At 60.6% G+C, this 21,694-nt stretch overlaps 1 protein-coding gene across 2 annotated transcripts in view; it reads left to right on the top strand.

Moving 5' to 3' along the window:
• The window catches only part of COLEC11 (collectin subfamily member 11), a 28,634-nt gene extending 7,229 nt beyond the window's left edge, over positions 1–21,405 (top strand). The window contains exons 3-7 of one of the 2 annotated variants that reach the window (XM_041756038.1): positions 1,339–1,410; positions 14,117–14,188; positions 16,495–16,548; positions 20,545–20,640; positions 20,772–21,405. In XM_041756038.1, the coding sequence (XP_041611972.1) occupies positions 1,339–1,410; positions 14,117–14,188; positions 16,495–16,548; positions 20,545–20,640; positions 20,772–21,163 (686 nt within the window). In that variant the 3' untranslated portion in view covers positions 21,164–21,405. Of the gene's footprint in view, positions 1–1,338; positions 1,411–14,116; positions 14,189–16,494; positions 16,549–20,544; positions 20,641–20,753 lie in introns of both variants that reach the window. The other variant, XM_041756037.1, reaches the window with a different exon arrangement.
• The last annotated feature ends 289 nt before the right edge of the window (positions 21,406–21,694 follow it).

The raw sequence follows: 21,694 nt of genomic DNA, 5'->3' as shown, positions 1-21,694 counted from the left end.
CAGGGAGCTGAAGTTCCTAGATGTTGGCAGCGCTGCCCGTACGGGGTGGGGGGCGGCCCAGAGGGGAGGCAGACGAGCCCTGTGATGGGGAAAAGGTCCTGGTCACTGGAGACAAGAGTCAGCGGCGAGGGGCCCAGGAGGAGCAACCTGGAGACTCAGGTGAGGAGGTGGCCGTGAACACCTGGGCTCCAGGAGGAGACCCACGGAGGACGGCTTTCAGGACGGGGCGTCATTTGTAACCACTTTCCGCCTGTTGGTGGTTTTGAGAAGGGACGTAACGTACTCGGATCTGTGTTTTAGGAAGACGGCTCTGATGTGGGTTCGAGTTGGGGGGACGGGGAGGGTGGGGGGACCTTGGTGTCTGCCCTCGGGCCTCCCAGCTCTGCCCCCGCCACACCCTGCCCTGCTTCTGCGGTGTCTCCACGTTGTGCAAACATTGGTCCCACGTGAGCCGAGTGAGGACGGTCCCCAGAGCTGCACGAGCCCCAGGGCGGTCTGCCTGGGACAGAAGACAGGTGGGACAGGGACTGGGCCCCTCGCACGTCACAGAGCCGGGCAGAGGCTTCGCTGATGAGGGAGGCAGAGTGACTGCCATGCCCAGGGCTTGCCGTCCGGGACAATCGGTGTGTCGGCCAGAACTGGGAAAGTCGCAGGAGGGACTCATCCCCGGGGAAGCCATCAGGTCGGGGTGTGGCGTGCCAGGTGTGGGCTATCAGGAGACAAGCAGCGCGAGTCCCCGTTTCAGTTCTGAATGAGATAAGCGACAGGCTGGGAATAGCAGGTGGCTGCGCCATAAAGCCTGGGGGGCGTGCAGCTCGGCTGAGAGGACACACCTGGCAGCGAACCCGAGTCCGGTGGCTCCGTGTGCTGCAGGTGGGGGGCGGGTGGCGCGTGCTGCAGGGACCAGGGGATGCCGATGTGAGCACCTGTTAATACCCCCCAGGTGTATCAGCCAGATGCAGGGCGGGAGGCCAGGGGGACACCTGGCCGTGGGGCATCCCCGAGACCCCTGCTCTCCTCATGCTGCCGTGAGGGCGGAGGGGCAGCAGGGCAGGCAGGGGCGCCAGCGGGCAAGCTAGCCCAGAGGGATCACTGGAGGGGCACCTCGTCCCTGGAGGGGTGAGGAGGGCCCGGAAGCAGAGTCCCAATGCAGATTTGGGCAGGAAGCCCCGGAGCCCTCAGTGATGGAGGTGGGAAGAGGGCCGGAAGCGCCTGGGGACGGGAGCGGTCAGGAGGAGACAGGAGGTCTCGGGCCCGGCTGGCCTGCTGCGGCTCCTCCACACATCGCACTGGATCCGGGCTCAGAGGAGCTCCTAAACGCGCTGACTTCTTCCACAGGGGATGCCGGAGAGAAGGGAGACAAAGGCGCGCCCGGAAGGCCTGGAAGAGTCGGCCCCACGGGAGAGAAAGGTACCTGCCGCCCCTCGGCCCCTCGCCCCGCCACCCGGCTCTTCTCAGCCCCTCCGCCATCTGCCCAAGAGGCACAGCTGGTGCTCCGGCTCCCGCAGGTCCACAGGGGAGGGGGGGTGCGGGGATCCGAGAGGAATCTGACACCGTGTCGTGAGCCAGGCCGCAGAGAGGGCGCCTCGCCCTCCAGGAAGCCCCGCGTGTCCTGGGAGCGGCATGTAGCGGGGTGGTCACGTGCATGCAAACCGGCCCAGACCCTCTGCAGCCTCACCTGCAGCACGGGGGTCACTTGTGAGCGTTACCTATACGTGCAATTGAGAGGGTGTGCAAGATAGTCTGGAGGGGTGGCGCAATTATGGAGAGGTGCAAACAGTGTTGGAGGTGTGCCTGACGTCGTGGGCGTGTGCAAGCAGTTGAGGAGGCGGGCGCGCAGTGATGGAGACGTGCAAAAATTGATGGGGGTGTGCGAGCAGTTGAGGCGTGCAAGCAGTGACGGAGGCGTATAGGTAGATGAGCAGGTGTGCAAGCAGACGAGGAGGCGTGCAAAGGACCAGGTGGGTGGAGTCGGTGGGGTGTGGGGTGACACGGTGCTGGGGACACCTGTGGTCCCAGACCCTAAGCGCCGAATCCGTTTCCTTCTCCATAAAAGCGCATTTCTCCGTCTGCCTGGGGACGCGGGGTCCCATGGAAAGAGGCTGTACAGGCCACGGGGCCGCGCAGTGGACGTCGAGGCGCTCGGTCAGCGTCCGCGCTCTGCGCCCCTCGTCACGACGCCGCCCTCCAACTGGCCCCGGCCCACCCCTAAGGCCCGAGAGCGAGTCTCCAGTGTCCAGTCACTGTGACAGCGCACGGAGAGGCCACGGAGCGTAGACATCCAGGCCCATGTGCTGTTTTGTCACCTCTTGGAGCTCCAATGTACGGACCTTCTCCTCTGACGTCCAAGCGACGTCTACCTCTACCATCTCCTCCACCACCTCCTCCTCCTCCTCCTCTACCACCTCCTCCTCCTCCTCCTCCACAACCTCCACCTCCTCCTCCACCACCTACTCCTCTTCCATCTTCTCCTCCTCCTCCACCACTTCCTCCTCTACCATCTCCTCCACCACCTCCTCCTCCTCCTCCTCCACAACCTCCACCTCCTCCTCCACCACCTCCACCTCCTCCTCCATCACCTCCTCCTCTTCCATCTTCTCCTCTACCATCTCCTCCACCTCCTCCACCTCCTCCTCCTCCTCCACCACCTCCTCTACCATCTCCTCCACCACCTCCTCCTCCTCCACAACCTCCACCTCCTCCTCCACCACCTCCTCCTCCACCACCTCCTCCTCTACCACCTCCTCCTCCTCCTCCACCACCTCCTCCTCCACCGCCTCCTCCACCACCTCCTCCTCCTCCTCCTCTACCACTTCCACCTCCTCCTCCACAACCTCCAACTCCTCCTCCATCACCTCCTCCTCTTCCATCTTCTCCTCTACCATCTCCTCCACCTCCTCCACCTCCTCCTCCTCCACCTCCTCCTTTACCATCTCCTCCACCACCTCCTCCTCCTCCACAACCTCCACCTCCTCCTCCACCACCTCCTCCTCCACCACCTCCTCCTCTTCCATCTTCCTCTCCATCCTCCTCTACCACCTCCTCCTCCTCCTCCACCTCCTCCTTACCATCTCCCTCTCTACCACTCCTCCCTCCTCCTCCACCCTCCTCCTCTCACCACTCCTCCACTCCTCTACCACTCACCTCCTCCTCACCTCCACCCTCCTCCTCCACCACCTCCTCCTCCCACCTCCTCCCCCTCCTCCTCCTCTACACTCTCACCTCCTCCTCACCACCTCCACCTCCTCCTCCACCACCTCCCCCCTCCACCACCTCCTCCTCTCCTCCTCTACCCACCTCCCTCCACCAACCCTCCTCCTCCATTTTCCTCCACCCCACCTCCTCCTCCTCCCCCCCTCTTACCCCCCTCCTCCTCCCCCTCTCCACCACCTCCTCCTCCTCCTACCCCCTCCTCCACCACTTCCACCTCCTCCTCCACAACCTCCAACTCCTCCTCCACACTCCTCCTCCTCTTCCATCTTCTCCTCTACCATCTCCTCCACCTCCTCCTCCTCCACCACCTCCTCCTTTGCCATCTCCTCCACCTCTTCCACCTCCTCCTCCTCCTCCACCACCTCCTCTTCCTCCTCCTCCACCACCTCCTCCTCTTCCATCTCCTCCTCCTCCTCCTCCTCCTCCTCCTCTTCCTCCACCACCTCCTCCTCTACCACCTCCTCCTCCTCCTCCTCCTCTTCCTCCTCCTTTTTCTCTTCCTCCTCCTCCTACTCTTTCTTTTTTGGTTGTCTTTTTCTATCTTAAAAAAATCCTTATGGGTTCTTTTTCTTCTTGATATGTAAGATAGTTTCATACTTGTATTTTCTGTGCGTGTCTCTGAATAGTTCCTTAGTTAAGTTGCCAGAAGTGGAATTAGGAACTTTACAAAGGTTATCTGCACATACATTCTTACATTGGTCCGTGTACTTCCCACTAAAAACAATCTTCCCGTGTTTTCAGGAACACTCTCCATCCGTGTGCTGAGCAAATGCAGGAGGGAGTGAGGCGGGAGCTCTGCTCCTGGGGCCCCTGCAAGAAACAACGAGGTAGTGGCTGTTGGGCAGAAGCCAGCCAAGCTGACTCAGGGAAGGGCTGACCGGGGCTGACCGGGGCCGGCGGGGCGGGCTCTGGGGTCTGCTTACTCCGTGGGGCCCGTCTTCCCATCCGCGGTGCTGGAACTGCTTCACAAAGTCCTTGGGTTGGGATAAGTAAAAGTATCTCAGAACTAATTAGTGCTTGCAGTTTCTATTTTATTATTATCCTTCTTATGAAAGTGGGAAGTGCTGTGATATATTGTCTTATTTTATTACTGAACTAATTATGAAATTTGCACAACGGTAAAAGGGATGTTCCTCTACTCTTTTGTGTGGGTGATTTTATACTTTGCAGTCAGGAAGCAGATAGCCCCCCTACTCCAGACAGTCACAAATTCATTTCATGATCATATTTCATTGGTGTTTTTTCAAAGTAGCGATGTTTGAGCTCAGCAAGCAAGTGGCAGTAAAGTCCTACCTTCATTAAGCAACTGCCTTGCTTCAAATTTTTCCGACATATGCTTGTGATAGAAAGATTATATAGACCTGAAGTGGTGAGAAAATCATCCACAATAAAATCATCCAGATATTGCCACTTATTTTAGTATATTTCCTTTTTGGTGCCCTTTCCCCCCCACTTTGTTCTAATTGTATTGTTCACATAAATTTGCATCTTATTTCTTAAATTTAATGTCAAATTTCAATGTAACTGTTTTTCATGCTGTGAAGTCACTTTAAATGGATGCCCATGGGGATCCCTGGGTGGCTCAGCGGTTTGGGGCCTGCCTTTGGCCCAGGGCATGATCCTGGGTCCCAGGATCGAGTCCCACGTTGGGCTCCTGGCATGGAGCCTGCTCCTCCCTCCTCCTGTGTCTCTGCCTCTCTCTCTCTCTCTCTCTCTCTCTCTGTCTATCATGAATAAATAAATAAATAGATCTTAAAAAAAAAAAGATAAGTGGATGCCCAATATCCACTAGTAACTTAAAATCCCAGCGCCGAGGGCCTGTTCTAGTATGGGGGCTTCTGTGGGGCTAGGGTGTGAGAGATCGGCCTGGCCCCTGCTGTTCGCAGCCCCAGGCCAGCAGCTACCGGGTCGCCCGGTGCGACTCCCTGGACATGCCAGGCCCCGCGTCAGCGAGCGTTGGGGCCGTCAGGGCTCTGGCACCGCCACTGACGAATGAGCAGCTTTGGTTTGGGGTTTCGCGAAGTGCAGATTACGGAGAACACGGCAACCCAAGCGCGTGTGTTTGGATGACTGAGTAGTGGAAGCAGTTACGCAGAAATGTAGGAAGTATCCTTTTTTGGGTGATTTTTAAGAAGATCGGCCATAGCGTGACACATGGAAGAGGATAAAACGGGATACAAGAACAGACACGTGACTCATTAAAATATTTACAAAAAGACACAGAGAAAGGATGGAAGAGAAACCAAAATATTAGTAGTAGGTATTTCTGGGCTGTAGGATTATAGGCCTGTAAATTTTTCTGTCTCACTCCTGTGTTTTTGGTATTCTCGGCAAGGGCCTGTGCTAATTTTCGATGTCAGCACGTATTTATTACCGGAGGCACGGACGCCCCACATGCTGACGCTGCGCTCGGGGTCCCGCTGGCTGTGCAGAGCTGTGGGCCACCTCGGAAGTGTCACCCCCTGTCCCCCGGCAGGAAAGCTCCCAGGAAGGATGGCCTCAGCTCCCGTGGCCTCTGCGGACCCCGCTGGGCCCCTGTTTCAGCCCGAGTCAGCTTTATTTTGCGATGGTTGTTCCTACCAGTGATATTCTTTATGGAATTGTTGGAAGACTATAGCTCCTGTTTCTTCTCTGGCTGGCGTAGAAGTCAGTGTGAGGAACGCCCTGCAGATACTTCGGGACTGCTCTGTTTTCAGAATTGCTCACCGGCCTTGGTCTCTGTGGGCTTTTCCACACTCTGGTTTGTCCTGCGGGGCGGGGGGGGACCCCTCCTCTGTGTCTAGTGTCCCATCAAGGACCTTCCTGCCGTGGGACACCCTGCCTCCCCCCCCACCACGGTGATGCTGGGTGCCTGTCCTCTCCCTGCTGAGGCTCCTGGGACGCACGCCCGTCTGTGGGGAGAACTGAGGGCGGGGTGGCAGCCACGGCTGGCGGGGGGGCCCCAACACATGTCACTGCACCTGTTCAGGCAGCAGCGGCTGGGCAAGGTGGGGCCTGCTGGGCTCCCAGGTGCACAGTAGGGCAGGATCACAGGCCCCGCAGACTCACTGGGGAGGGGAGGCCGGGGTCTTGCAGACGCCTGGTTGCCCGATACCAGCACTCGCTTCGCCCCCACGACTCTGCTCTGAAGCTTTCCTCGGTTGTCATCTGTGCCAACCAGGGTGTGCTTCCCCTCCCGGGCCTGGGCCGCGGGCAGGGGTGCTCCCACTTGGGCACAGCGTCACGGTGGCTGTCGGGGGGCCCAGAGCCTCCCTCCGGCGTCTCGACTGACAGCCGCAAAAATGATCACATGTGGTGTCCTGTCCTCAGCTTCTTCCAACCCCACATTTTTCATTTCATTTGAGTTGTGTGAGTTCTAGCAACACCCCTGCGCCTCCTGTCCTTCTGGCACGTTCTCTGGGTGATGCCCAACCCTTCTCTCTGTTCATCACTGCAGGGTGGGGCCCTTCCTTGGGTGTCTATGAGTCATTTTGCATAAATGCCCCAGAGCAGGGCTTCCTCCCCTCTGGATGGATCTGTGGTCCCAAATCCTGCCTCTCCCTCAGTCCTTCCTTCACATCTTGGACAAACTCACCTCCAGGGCAGGCAAGAGGCAGTAGGAGCTGCTGATACGGGGCCTGCTGCTCCTCCCAGTGGGACAGCTCCTCCTTTATGGGCTGCTGGACGTGGGGACGGTCCCTTGTGATCCACTAGCTCCCTGCCTACTGCCCACTGCTCACCCAGACCCCAGGTGGGAGCTGGCCCAGGGCGCCCTGTTCTCTGGGTCTCATCCTGTTCTCTGGGTCCCAGGGGCTCTCACCAGGGGTGGGGGCGGTGCTTCCTCCTGGCACCCCACCTTGCTGTTGGCTTCCAGTGGGCACGTCCCTCACCCTTTGCCTCCATAGCTAATTGCTCTCCCTCCCCTTCTCCCCATTCTTTTTTATTTTTCATGCTCTGTTTAAAAGACAACATGTTATGTTCCAGCTAAGGTAGAAAATTTTGGGCAAGAAAACATATTAGATGTATGTATAAGTGAGGTTATTCAAATGCGATTCATGCTGTGAGGCTCTGTGCATGTGGTGGGGTGACCTGCAAAGGTAGCTGGAGCCCTCACAGCAGTGCCAGAGGAAGACGCAGCCACTCACACCAGTGGTTCTTAAGCGTATTATTTTCCTCGTGAAGCAGTGCAAGTGTACATGCGGGGATCACATGCAGGCAGAGCAGGTCCTGGGGGCTTGCGGGCATCACGGACCCCCCTGTCCTGACACCTACTCTTAGGGCTTTGCAGGGCAAGAAGACCACGGGACTCCGAATCCATCCCGGAAAACACATCAACTGCTTAGACTCATGAACTGTCCCTGACACTGAGGGTCGAGGGACAGCTCTCCTGGGACCCTGGGGGGTGGCCCGACTAGTGACTGGCCCTTTATGGCAACTCCCGACAGGTATGTGGTGGGCACCCAGGCCTGTTTCTTTATTCACTGGGCTCCATGCAAGGTCATGGCCAGTGGGGCAGTGAGTGGGGCCCACTCACTTCCGTCTTGGTGACTCCAGGGCCTCATGTGAGATGTGGGACATGGGAGGTCCTTGAGCAATTGAAAAATATCTTGAAATTCAGTATCTTTGACTATCTTCAGATCTCTGGTGACCCTGCCCATCGTGCTGAGGGTCCCGGGGTGCGTACACATGTCCCCGCCCCGGGTAGTAGAGGACAGGTCTGCGGCCAAGGCTCCGGCCATGCCGAGCTGGGCTGTCTGCAGTCTGCTGACCATGAGGCTTAGCTTCGCCGATGCTTCTCAAACTAGTGCACGCGGGAACCCGCTGGGCGCTCCTTGAAATGCAGCTTGGGTTCGGAGGGTGGCTGAGAGGCGGGCATCGGTCGGCAGCTGCCCTGGAGGTGCTGTTCGTGATGCTGCCCTGGGTGTGCTGCGGGTGGGTCCTGAGCATCTGCATGCCGTCCCCCAAGGCTACACCTACACCTGCACCTGCACGCCCTGCCCCGTGACTGCACCTACACCTGCAGCTGCATGCCCTCCCCCGCGGCTGCACTGCCTGCACCGACACACCCTCCCCTACGGCTGCACCTATACCTGCCCCTGCACTCCCTCCCCCGGCGGCTGCACCTGTACCTGCACGCCCTGCCCCGCGGCTGCACCTGCACCTGCACACCCTCCCCTGCAGCTGCACTTACACCTGCCCCTGCACTCCCTGCCCCGCAGCTGCACTTACAGCTGCCCCTGCACTCCCTGCCCCGCAGCTGCACCTATACCTGCACGCCCTTCCCTGTGGCTGCACCTGCACCTGCCCCTGCACTCCCTGCCCCGCAGCTGCACTTACACCTGCCCCTGCACTCCCTCCCCCGCAGCTGCACTTACACCTGCCCCTGCACTCCCTGCCCCGCAGCTGCACCTATACCTGCACGCCCTTCCCTGTGGCTGCACCTGCACCTGCACCTGCACGCCCTCCCCCGCGGCTGCTCTGCTCCTCTTAGCTTCCCCCAAATGCAGCTGCATCCAAGTGGGGCTGGGCTGCAGGAGGGATGGCTCCTTGGCTGACTTGCCGCACTTGGGGGATCTCAGGCCAGCACTCAGAGCAGCCCCCTGCCGGGAAACTCAAACAAAAGAAAGTGCCTGCAAGCTGATGGATGCGTTTTCTGAAATAACAGAGGCAGGCTGAAGGGTCTGCAGAAACCTCCTGCTGTCCCGTGTCCTTTATTGAAAGGAGAAGACTTCCCCCATGCCTAGTGTGCACAGCTTTGTGGCAACAGTACAGAGCTGGCCTTGCTGACACGGCCTGCGACCTGTGTCACCACGGTTTTCAAGGCTCCTCATTCCCAGATGCGCTGCTAAGACAGGATTAGGGAGGCGCCTGGGCCACCTGTCTGAGGAGCTGGGGACTCTCCTGGCAGGTGGAGGTGGAGGGTGACCCTACGTCAGGGACAGGCTTTCTGGGCTCTGCACCGTGCCCGTTACCCTTCATGAAAAATCGCTGGGGAAGCTGAATTCTGAGTGCTCTATTTGCCCGTCTCCACTTCAAAGGACTGCGTGAGATCTTCATTAAAATTAATAAGAATTACGTGCCTACTGCGAGCTGCTCCCGTTCTTCCGTTCCTCGTGTGTGTCTAGAGGACAGACGGCTCTCGCACACCTCTCATTAGTGGGACGGGAGGAGGAAGGGGCCTTGCATCAGCCCCAGCTCCCTGGGGAGCTCTGCACGGAGCTCTTCAAACTCGAGGGGACGGGATCTAAGTGTCTCTGCTGCATTTCCAATCATCTACAACCAAGGGAGGGACATTTATTTGCTTTTTGCAAAAAGCTTCTTGTCATTTGGGGGAGCAAGAAAACCTTCCTGGGAGCAGGAAGGCGGCAGTAGAGCCCTTGTTCTAATCGCGCTCCTCTGGGAGCCTCTGGGTTTATAACCACGATCCTTTTCTACCCACGGGCTGCTTCCCAAGAAATGTCTGTGGGTGAAAAGAGGTCGGCCACGCAAACCACCTGGGATTGCTGCAGAGAATGTGTTGACTGTCTCAGCGGATTTTAATGGTTCTCACCTCTCCTTCCCCAACACACCCAAGAGGTACAATGTTCCTACTGGGAGCAATAGGTCAGTGTGCAGGGGTGCTGGCAGGGGGCGAGCGTGAGGGGTGCTGGGGGCCTCCTGGGTGCCCTGGTGGTCTGGGCTCACACCCAGCTGGTGCTCACCAGCTGTACAACCTCGGGTGGCCTGTGTGCACATGAACGAGCATAAGGGGTGTGTGTGTCTACTTGTGTGTAGTTGTGTGTGTGTACATGTGTTTGAACAGGTGCAGGTATGTTTGTACACATGTGTGTGTTCACGCAGGGGCCTGTGAAAAATCACAGCTTCCCCAGCAATTTTTCATGAAGGGTTTATAGATGCATGTGTGTTAGCATGTATGGCGTGAGCACGCATGTGCGTGCACGCATGTGTCAGTGTGCTCTCTGCCCAGCACCAGCGAACGGCAGCTCTTCCCAGCCTGCTCGGGTAGCGGCTCTGCCCTGGGGTGGGAGCGTGTGCGTGGCGGGCTGGGGTCTCTGACCCCCTCCAGGCCCGCTGGCCCCAGTGCCCAGCCCCTCCCCACGCTGGTGCTCCTGTAAGGCCGCTGGGCGTGTGGCACGAGCAGGTCCTCTGGTGCCTCAGGGCCTGGGGGGGCCCAGTGGAAGAGGCCACTGTCTAGGGGGAGAGGGGCCGCTGGCGAAGGCAAAGGGGGGTGCTGGTGGCTGCCCTGCTCCCCATTGGCCGAGGGCCCTGAGCCACGGCACAGCCCGGGGGGCGTTGGTGTTCCCACAAGTGGTCAGCCCGGCTCTGGGGTTTGGAGCCCTGGACGCCGACAGAGGCCTCAGTCCGGGTGAAGCGGACGCTACCAGGCGCTCGGTGACACGGGCGCTGGACACCGCTCTGGTGCCACCTCCCCGATGACGATGCCGGGGCTCAGAGCGGCGGTAAGGTGTCCCGGGTGCCCGGGTGAAGGACTGGGGCCGGGCTCCCAGCGGCCTGACAGCAGGGCCCACACCCTGAGCCACCGAAGGGCAGCCTTACCAGCGCGCTGCGTGGCTCAGGTGGGCCGCTTGGCCGCTCTGACTTCCCGGCTCTCGTGGGGCGGCAAGTGTCCCCTCGTGGGGCTGCTTACACATGGAGGTTTACCCCCCGGGTGCCTGGGGGCTGCTGATTGCAGGGTGCTGGCGCGGCGGGAGCCCGGTGGGGGCTCAGGGACCGCCTGCGACACCTGCCTCGTGAGGCCTCGGGTTTTCCCCAGGAGGCCCGGGCCCCACGCTTCTCCCAAGGCAGGTGCAGGGCTCAGTACCCGCCGGGGAGGGAAGGAAGGGCCACGGGCGCAGCAATGCCCATGAATTGGCGTTGGCATTGGGCATGCGACACAGAGACAGCCGGGAGAGTTGGGAGCAAGGAGCTTAGGGAGGACAGTGGCCCCGCGGCCTCGGAAGGGCACGGGTGCGGAGTTTTGCTGCAGGATGCTCTTTGCAAGAGGCTGAGCGGGAGCACCGTCCTCACCTCTGCGGCTCTGACCACACGTGTGGGCCTGAGGGCCCCAGGTCGGGACCACAGAGGTGACTCGGTCGGCCGCGCTGCCTTCGCGGAGCACTGCACGCTGGGCCATGGGAACAGCACGTGTGTTTGTCCCGGGTCGGAGGCCGAGGTCTGGGATCCGGCTGCTGCTGCTCGGGCTCTGGCGATGGCCTCGCCCTGGCCGGACACGACCGACATCCCCACGATGGGAGGCGGTGAGCTCTGGTGTCTCCCTTCCTGCAGGCGCGCCCGTCCCCACCACCTCCTGACCGCGTGGAGCCCCAGTCACCTGCCGCTCCCGTCGCAGGGGTCAGGGCCTCAGCCCTGGGGGGCAGGGCAGGCGGGCTGTGTGGGAGGCGAGGGCCCCCGGGACGTTCCAGACGGTGGCGGGGACACAGCACAGGGCTGGGGGCAGCCAAACCCTCTGGCCTGGCGGCGGAGCCCCTGCTCCTCCTTCAGCACAGCGTCAGGGTGGTGTTTGGCGTCCCTCCGCGACAGTGACTCCTTGGCCTGTCGCCCCACATGCCCACACTTGGCAGCGACGGCCGCGCTGTTGGGAGCAGGGTGACCCCCGATGGAAACCGTTCTGTTACGTTTCCCTCTGGCGGCCCTGGCGGCTCACCGTGGGCTTGACGCGGGCGCACCTGTCCCGGGGACCCCGGGGGCAGGAAGGGCCGGGCGGGAGCCTGGAGCACGCTCCTTGGCAGTGACTCAGGGTTGGTGGCAGGAGGGACACAGGAGCACGGACGGCCAGCTCCCAGCGCTGCCCCCACGCAGACCCCCTCCCCCTGGGGTGCCGCCCCCACCCCCGCTGCTCCCTGCCTGCGGCCCGACTCTCCACTGGGCCCCCGACCCCACTTGGGGTCCCTGTGACCTTGTACCCGGAGGCCTGCGCCTGTCCTCGTCCCAAGGCTTCTCTGCGGTGCTCAACCGATGGCCCTGCTCTGTCCAGGGCCTCATGCTCGCCACGTCCCACCGGTGTCAGGGCGCAGCTCCCACCCCGTGGGCGCCCCACCTTCTGCAGGGTGACCTCCAGACCGCCTGTGTTTTCAGTTACCCCCTCCTTGCTGGCCTGGGGCCCTGCTGGACCCTCCTGCTGGGGGTCCCCACAGGAACGCCTGCTTCCTGGTCCCCTCCCCAGCCCCTGCGTGCCCTGGTGCCTCCCCACCATCGCCGTGCCAACCCCTTCCCAGAGGAGGCTTTACTTCAAGCCCTACGTTCCCCACCCCCGACACGGCTGCAGTGCACCTGCAGCCCCCCTGCTCCCCCGGCCACGTGTCCTCGCCCCCTTCCAGCCCCTCTTGTTACCAGGTGCGTGTCCAGCCTGAACCCCGTCTTGTCTCTCTCCTAACTCCCGACCTGGCTGTTTGTGCCGTCGCCTTCCCCCACCCCCAGCTGGGTCCCGGGCCCCTCGCCAGGGCTTCCCTGCGGCGCCTCTCTTGTTACGACACTTCTCACACCTGTTACGGGTGCCCGATCCCCCCACGTCCCCGGCACCACACCCACCACGCCGTCCACAGGGTCTGCAGCCTGAGGTGCCTCTGTTGCGGCTGGGCCATCTGGCCTCGGTCTCCTTGTCGTCCCCACCTACCATGGCGCCTGGAGAGGGGCGCTGGGCCTCAGAGCAGCAGGTCATGGCTCCGTCCTGGTCCTGCCATACACTGGGCTCTTGACCCTGACAGGCCACCCAGGCCTGCGGGGCCTTGTCTGTGCAGCGGGTCACATCTGTGACCAAGTAGGACAATGGATGCGACTGTGCTTTGTGGATAAGGTACTGTGAGGCCAGCGGTTTGTGTGTCACGGGGATGTTTCCCCGTCAGCCGGGGCTGGTCCCGAAGCCTGTGCCCTGTCCCCTCATCTCTGTCCATCCCTGATGTAGCCAACATCGCCAATCCAGGAGCTCCCGGCGGGGCCGGCCCCAGCGTTAAGGCATGAGCAGGTGTCAGCGGGGCTGAGCCTGGCCCGGACGCAGCATAAAGTCCTTCCCGTCACCTCTGTCCTGCACAGCTGCTTGCACCAAATTGCTTTTAGTTTTATTCAGTTTAAGGTCATTAAATTAAATCTGATTGCATGTTCCCTTTACCATGAGGGTTCTGCGTGTATTTGCTTGGGATTTGCTGGCTCTGCGGGGACCACCGTCAACAGGTGGGGGCGGATGCCAGGTGTTTAAGAACATTGTGGGATAAAACCTTCATGTCGAGAAAATCCCCTCTGCTGGTGCCATTTGTCCCATGAATGGGCGACACCTGCCCATCTTGGTCGCCGTGCATTGGCCAGTCCTGTGGGCTCATGGCGCGTGGACGGGTCCCTGGGCCAGCCTGTGGTGATGCGACCGTGGGAGGGGCTCGGGGCAGCGCGGGGTGGCCACCCTCTGCGCTGCGCAGAAGGCTCTGACGGGTGCTGTGCAACCAGGCCCTGCTGGGTGTCACGAAGCATTCCCCGGGCCCTCCTCTGTCACGCTTCTTCCCAGGGACGGGAGCCACCCGTGCACCTCCAGCTCCCGAGGGCAGCCCATGGGCCAGTCGGCGGGACTGTGGCCTGCTCCATGTGGCCTGGGGCCGGGATGGAGGCCAGACAACCTCCCTGCACCGATGTAGCTGCTGAGCAGGAGGGGCCGTGGCTGTGGTCGGGGCTGGTGCTCGTTCCGCAGCGCGTGTGACTTCCCGGGGGAGGTGTGCCTTCCTCCACAAACTCTATCAGCAAGAACCACCCGGGGCCCATCACTCGCGTGACCTGGAAGAGACGAAGACGAGAGCTGTGCATCTCCGTCTCCTCTCGTGTGTGTGCGTGCGTGCGCGTGTGTGCGCGTGGGTCATGTGGAGCAGGAGGTGTTCTGAATTACCTGTGCACCAACCAACTTTGATCTTGTTGTTTTCTACAGGAGACATGGGTGACAAAGGACAGAAGGGCAGTGTGGGTCGCCATGGAAAAATTGGTCCCATTGGTTCTAAAGGTACTTGCGACGCCCTTCTTGCCCCATTCCCTCCCAGGCGGACGGCGCGGGCGCCCTCGAATGGTTGCAGGTTGGCCGTCCCGCCTGGGGGCTGTGCCTGTTTATTTCTGTGTGCCTTGCGCACGGTACGTTCGGTCCCAGGGTTTGCATTTGGGATCGGTCAGAGTTACCTGTGGGGTGTGCGTCCCCCGGGGTGGGGCGAGCGCTCCCAGTCCCAGAGGATTCACAGGGCACCCGGGCGGAGAACGAAGCGCTGAGCCCTGTTTGGGTGACGGGAGGGCCGTGCTCCAGAAACACTGTCCACCTCCAGCTTTGGTGACTTCTTGAGACTGTGGGGTGGCTCTCCGTGAGAACGGGGCCTAGGAAGGCAACAGCCAGCGTGAGAGCAGCCCTGTAGTGATGCCCGCAGGTGCGTGGGTCCGTCTCATGGCCTCGTCTGATGGCACAGCCCTGCAGGGGTGGGCAGGTCAGGAGGCCCAGGCCCGGGAGGACGAGGATGCTCCGAGCCACCCGGGGAGCAGATGCTCTCTGAGCCCCTGGTGCGTCCTGTGCTGGAGTCTCGGGGGCCCTGAGCTCGTAATGAGTGGGCCCATGGAGGCCTCCCCACCTCTCCTGGGGGTGCTAATGAGGAGGCCAAGGCTGGGGAGCGGGGGCGGCGGCTGCCGAGCACCTGGGGCAGGGAGGGGTGCAGTGTGGGCTGCTCCATGCCCGTACCAGGGTTCTGCCGGGGCTGTGAGCTGTGAGTGGGTTGGAGCAGTTTGTCCTGACTGGTGGCCACGCACCTCCCCGTAGCTGCAGCCCGTCCCCGGCAGGAGCGGGGCCTCGGCCAGGAGCGTGATGGAGACGGGCCAGCTCCGCGTGTCTCCTGGCAAAGCCGTGGGGAGCAGCTGCTGGGACAGCGCACCAGGGAAAGAGCACCTAGACCTGCAGGGTGCAAAGAGGGACAGGTGTGCTGCACAAAGGCTTTGACAAATGGTGGTGACATACTCATCACATGAAAGCGGCCACTTTAACTATCTCCGAGTGCACAAGGCAGGGCATTAGCACACCTGCAGTGACGTACAGCCAGCACCACCGTCTCCGGGACGCCTCATTCCCCGAGGAGGGACCGAGTCCCGGTGGAGCAGGGTCTCCGGGCCCCTCCCTCCGCCGTGCCCCCTCTCATCCGATTCCCGCCTCTCCACGGGTTTGCCTGTTCCATGGGAAGCACCGATGTCTGACTTAGTCCACTTGGCATCACGTGTTCACGGTTCGTTTCCTTCCTTCCTGAGGCTGAATCGTGGCTACACCACATGTCCTTGGGCCACGCATCTGCCTCTGGGGATTTGGGTCGTTGCCACCTCTTAGCTGTCGGTGAGAACGCAGCGCCTGCTGGCGCCCAAGTAGAGACGCGTGTGCTTTTCGTACGCGACACGTGCTCGGGGTGAAGGCCAGCGTCTCGCCGAGGGACAGTGTGCCGACAAGCCCCTCGTTGGCTTAGCTCACGCGCTCAGCTTCCCGGGCCCTCGTCGGCTGACCTTCGGGTCACGTTCAAGCCCCGATGCTGGCAAGGGAGTCACAGGCTCGTGTGGACGGGACCGACGCCCTCTGCCTCTCCACGCGGACGGGATACAATGTGAATCCAGAGCGGGGGAGGCGCTGCTCCTTCCCCGTCCCACGCCAGCGGGGACGTCCGGGCTGTCTCAGGGAGGACAAAGGTCACACGGCAGGAGTACTCATGTGCCGCTGATGAATTTGTCGTCTGACTTTACAGGAGCCGGACAGGAGCCGGACAGCGTTGTTGGCACGACTGCGTCCAACCCCTTTGTTTTCGAAGCTGGGTGGCAGGGTGGGGGGGGCTGCGGGGCGTGTCCTGTCCCCAGGAGGCCGCATCTCAGGCCGGGCAGCCCCGACGGTCCCCAGGCCCTCCCACAGCCAGCATCCCGCCTTCTCTGTTCCCCTGCCGTGACGAGGGCGAGCACTGGAGTCAGATTTAGTTGTCACTGACTCAGGGTTCGTGACATGATAGCTACAGATTGTTCTATGACACAACCGGGACTTTTCAGAATCGACTTCAAGGAGGACCGTCTGGTAATGTCTCTCATCTCGTGATGAGCATATGCTCCACGTCACATCAACAGAGCCTGAAGAATTAATTATCTGTAGAGCACACCTCCCCGTATTCACAGCAGAGGGAGGGTCTGTGGGGAACCCTGGGACATTACACATGGAAGAAATAACACCGTGAATCTTGGCAATTCTGACCTCATGTGACGTGCCCACCTCTGCTTGACCTTGGTCTGACCTTGCTCTCTTTTTTTTTTCAGGTGAAAAAGGAGATTCTGGTGACATAGGACCCCCTGGCCCTAATGGAGAACCAGGTATGATATAGAGGGTCCAAGGCTTTTAAAAATGTATTAAAAGTTGCATTTTCTTTCTTTCTTTTTCTTTTCTTTCTTTCTTTCTTTCTTTCTTTCTTTCTTTCTTTCTTTCTTTCTTTCTTTCTTTCTCTTTCTCTCTCTCTCTCTTTCTTTTTCTTTATTTTTTAGATTTTATTTATTTATTCATGAGAGACACAGATTGAGGCAGAGACAGGCAGAGGGAGAAGCAGGCTCCATGCAGGGAGCCCGATGTGGGACTCGATCCCAGGACCCTGGGGTCACGATCTGAGCTGAAGGCAGATGCTCAACCCCTGAGCCCCCCAGGCGTCTCTGCATTTTCTTTGTTTTATTGAGAGATAACGGACATACATTCCCGTAAAGGATTAAGGCGCACAGCACGACGGCTTGATGCACCGATACTGTGAAATGATCCTCACCATAGGTTCGGCTGACACCCATCTCATATCTAGAAACAGTAAAAGGACAAGAAAGAAAAGGAAATAACAGATTATCCTTGCGCGAGGACTCAGAGGACTTGCCGTCCTCCCAGCTGCCCAGTGTGTCACGCAGTGTCAGCTACGGGGCTCACGTGCGTCACATCCCTGATGGGCGTTTACCCCACGCCGGGGACCCTTCCGCTGGCTCCCGTCCCCCAGTACACATGGAAGTGAGGTCCTGCAGAGTCTGTCCTTCTCCTCCTGACTCGTCTCACCCAGCTATAGGCCTGCAGGGTGCATCCATGTCACCAGTGATGGGGTTTCCCAGGGCGCCTGGGGGGCTCAGCTGGTGAAGCACCTGCCTCGGCTCAGGTTGTGATCCCAGGGTCCTGGGATCGAGTCCCGAGTTGGGCTCACTGCTCAGCAGGGAGCCTGTTTCTCCTTCTCCTTCTGCCCCTTCCCTCGCTCATGCTCTCTCTCTCTCTCTCTCTCTCTCTCTCTCAAACGAATAAGTAAAATCTTAAAAGAAAACAACAACATCCCAATGACAGGGTTTCCTAATTGTTTAGAGCTGAATAGTCTCCGCTGTGTACATATGTCACAGCTCATCAACCCATTCATCCATGGATGGACGCGCACGCTGGTTGGCTGGTTTTTCTTCCTTCTATAGCAAGTCTTGAGGGGCTTCCATTGCTTGCGAAGCTTATAATGTGCAAAAAAAAAAAAAAAAAGTTAGTTGAAGAAGCGCCAAGTGGGAGGCATCACACTCTGGGACTTCAGGCTATCCCATAAAACTACAGTAATCGAACCAGCGGGGCACTGGCATAAAAAGAGTCACACAGACGAATGGAGCAGAACCGAGAGCCCAGAAATAAACCCAGGCATACACGGTCGATTAACACTTGATAAGGGGGCCAAGAAGACTCCACGGAGAGACGACGATCTCTTCCATAAGCGGCGCTGGGCAGATAAGACAGTTACACGGAAAAGAATGGAACGGGATCCCTATCGTACACTGCTCGCAATAATTAATTAGAAATGGACTAAAGACTCAAATGCAGGACCCGAACCCATGGAACTCCCAGAGGAACACACCGGGATGAAGCTCCCCGGTGCGGGCCTTGGTCATGAGTGCTTGGATAGGACACCTCACGTATTAAGCCACAAAATGAAAAGTAAGCCAAGTGGGACCACCTCCAACCAAAAGCTTCTGCAGAGCAAAGGAAACCACCAAGAAAGTGAAAAAAGATTTGCAAACTGCACGTTTGTTAAGGGGTGAAGATCCAAAACATATAAAGAGCTCATGCAATTCAATAACCAAACAACCTAATTAAAACATGAGCAGGGACGCCTGGGGCACTCAGCCATTGAGCGTCTGCCTTGGGCTCAGGGTGTGACCCCAGGGTCCCGGGATCGAGTCCCGCATCGGGCTCCCCGCATGGAGCCTGCTTCTCCCTCTGCCTGTGTCTCTGCCTCTCTCTCTGTGTCTTTCATGAATAAATAAATGAAATCCTAAAAAAAAAAAAAAAAAAACAAAAAAAACCAAAACTTGGGCAAAGTACCCGAATAGACATTTTTCTAAGGAAGATGTATGAAAGGCCAACAGGTGCCTGACAGGACGCTGAGCACGTCTAGTCCGTCAGGGGGATGCAGATCGGTATCACAGTGAGAGGTCACGTCACACCGGGTGGATTGGCCGTTATCAAAGGACAGGTGTCGGCGAGGAGGCGGGGAAGGGGAGCCCTCGTGCCCTGCTGGAGGGAGGGCAAGCTGGCGCAGTGCTCTGGGGACAGTGCAGAGGGTCCCCAGCAAGTTGAGAATGGAGCTACATGTGACCCAGCGACCCCGCTCCCGGGAATATATCCAAGGGAAACAACAGTGACTCCAACAGCGTCTGTGCCCCCGGGGTCATGGCGCATTATTTCGAGTAACCAAGACGTGGGGGAAATCGCGCTGGAGAAGTCGGTGCAAATCACGGACTAAGACCGCAGCGGTCTGGGCTTAGGGGCCCCCTCCCCGTGGGCTTCTGCTGCCTCTGCTCCCCCGCGCCTCCCCCACCCTGCTGGCCCCCAGCCCGGCCCTGCCCGGCCCCTGCCTGGTGCGTGCCCGCCATGCCCCGCGGCCCCATGTGTGTGTCGCCCTCTGCGCCCGGCAGGCAGGTCCCCCGCCGACCACCGTCCCGCTCTGTCCCCTGCTGCCCATTGTCTTGCCTCGTCCCACACTGGTCCTCACCGTCCGTGCTGTCTTCCATCGGCACAGCTGTCCTGTGTCCCGTCCCTGCCACCAGCCCCTCGCTCGGGGCTTGCTGTCAGGCCTCGGGGTGGGGAGCCCTGGAGCCTAACAGGCCTCCCAGGGGCTGGTCCTGACCGCCCCCCCCACACCCCGTGTCTGCGAGACGCTCAGGCGTCCACTTGCTGAATCAGCCTCTCTCTCTCTCTCTCTCTCTCTCATATGGCATCTCCACTTGCTGTCATTCATCCCGATTGTGATATTCAGAGAATAGGCCTTGAGAAAGCTTGGAGCTTGGAAATGGGGGAAAAGAGGTTTCTGAGTAAAAAGCCCTCCTTTCACTGAAGGGCTCGGACGGTGCTGCCGAGGGAGGAGGAAGGCTGGTGGGCGTCCACCCGGCCGAGCCGTCCCGGGCCGGGCGCAGCACCTCTGTGGTCGCCTCTGGACACGGCCGGTCCCACGGGGAGGAGGCCAGGAGGCCTGTGGGGCCGCCCAGGAGGCTTGGGGACACGGGGGACCAGCCCAGCACTTGTCCTGCAGAGCCCAACCCCGAAAGCCTGGCCACTGGTGGGGAGCGCGGTCGGCCCGGGTCTCCGACGAACTCCTGCCGCAGCACCAGCCCCGGGCCCGAGCGTGGTTTGGGACACCGAGCGGGAACCGGATATGGGTGTGGGAAGTGAGGGCGACCTGGACGCCGGGTGACGGACGGGGGCTGAGACTCTGGAAGGCGGGCCCCGTCGTCCAAGGGGGGTGGTCAGGCCGGAAGTGCGGCTGGACCCTGCGCCAGGGGCTCTGCGGGGAGAGGAGGGTCCTGCACGCGGGCTCTCCGGGGGCCGCCCAGCTCAGTCTTGGGGGAGGCGACAGGCTGGCTGTGGCCGGGTCCCCTGCTGCGGTGCGGACGGGGATGGGGGTCTGAAGAGGCCCTTACGAGCAGTGCTCCTCACGGGAGGTGGCTCGGGGCCCCCCGAAGGGCCAGCACCCCGACCTGAGCTGGCACGGCCGGCTGTGCCGCACGATGAGCCCTCAGGCCCTGGGGCTCCCACCGTCCTCGGAGGGTCCCGCTTCTCTGCGGCTGCAGGGTCATGGCCCCGGTGCCACCCTCCAGCCTGTCCCCCTGCACGTCCCCTCTTCCTTCCCCCAACCAGAGCCCTATTTCGGAACCGCGCTGCCCTGAAGTGGCTCCACGGCTCGTCCTCGCCCTCAGGGTGGAGCCCGGGATCTGCAGCCCAGAGGGCCCACGGGGTCCACTTGCCCAATAAGCTTTCTGCCTGGGCGGGGGGCGGGGGTCGGGGGGCGGTGACCCGCTAACGCCAGGGCCTTGTCCCCGCAGGCATCCCGTGCGAGTGCAGCCAGCTGAGGAAGGCCATCGGGGAGATGGATAACCAGGTCACCCAGCTGACCACCGAGCTGAAGTTCATAAAAAATGGTACGTTCCCTGCGTCTCCCCGCCCCCTCCCCGCCCCGAGACCGCGGTCCGTGTGTCTGGCGCGTGTGCCGCGCACCGAGTGTGGTACGGAAACGCGAGTGCTCACTTTCCAGCACTGCCCCCCCCCGCAGCTGTGGCCGGCGTGCGCGAGACGGACAGTAAGATCTACCTGCTGGTGAAGGAGGAGAAGAGGTACGTGGACGCGCAGCTGTCCTGCCAGGGCCGCGGGGGCACGCTGGGCATGCCCAAGGACGAGGCCGCCAACGGCCTGATGGCCGCCTACATCGCGCAGGCCGGCCTGGCCCGCGTCTTCATCGGCATCAACGACCTGGACAGGGAGGGCACGTTCGTGTACTCGGACCGCTCCCCCATGCAGACCTTCAACAAGTGGCGCAGCGGCGAGCCCAACAACGCCTACGACGAGGAGGACTGCGTGGAGATGGTGGCCTCGGGCGGCTGGAACGACGTGGCCTGCCATGTCACCATGCACTTCCTGTGCGAGTTCGACAAGGAGCACGTGTAGCGGGCCGCCTCCCGGGTGGCCGCCCCCTGGCCCTGTGCCCCCGGCCCCGGCCCCCCTGCCTCCTGCACGGGGCCCCTGGTGCCCGCGGCCCGCCGCCGGGAGGACGGGCGACATTGCCGGGCGTCATTGCTGCAGACGTGAGGTCTTGTCACCCGTATGGTAGCCACACGCTCATTATGGAACTATTACTCAGAATCGCTCTCGCCTTTGTCCAAACTATAAAATAAAAGCTTGAAAGACGACAGGAGTTCATCCAGACAGTGGCGGTGGGGTTTACGGGACGGTCTTCCTTTAGATTTCTGCGTGCCGAGGGACCCGCGTCACCCTGGCCGACGTCTCTGTGAATCACCTTCACGCGTATGTCCCCTTCGCCCTTGGCTACGTAGGGACAGTTCTGCTGGCAGCAAGCGCAGCTCGGGGGAGGGAAGCCCGAGTTCCCCATGGGACACGCGGGCGTGGGTGTCCCCGGAGGCGCTGTCCGTCCCCGTGACGGCAACCCCACGCCTGCTGCCTTGTGACGACCTCATTCAG

This window comes from Vulpes lagopus, chromosome 5, assembly GCF_018345385.1.
Source record: "Vulpes lagopus strain Blue_001 chromosome 5, ASM1834538v1, whole genome shotgun sequence".
NCBI classification, from domain to species: domain Eukaryota; kingdom Metazoa; phylum Chordata; class Mammalia; order Carnivora; family Canidae; genus Vulpes; species Vulpes lagopus.
This window is presented reverse-complemented; position numbering and strand designations above follow the sequence as displayed.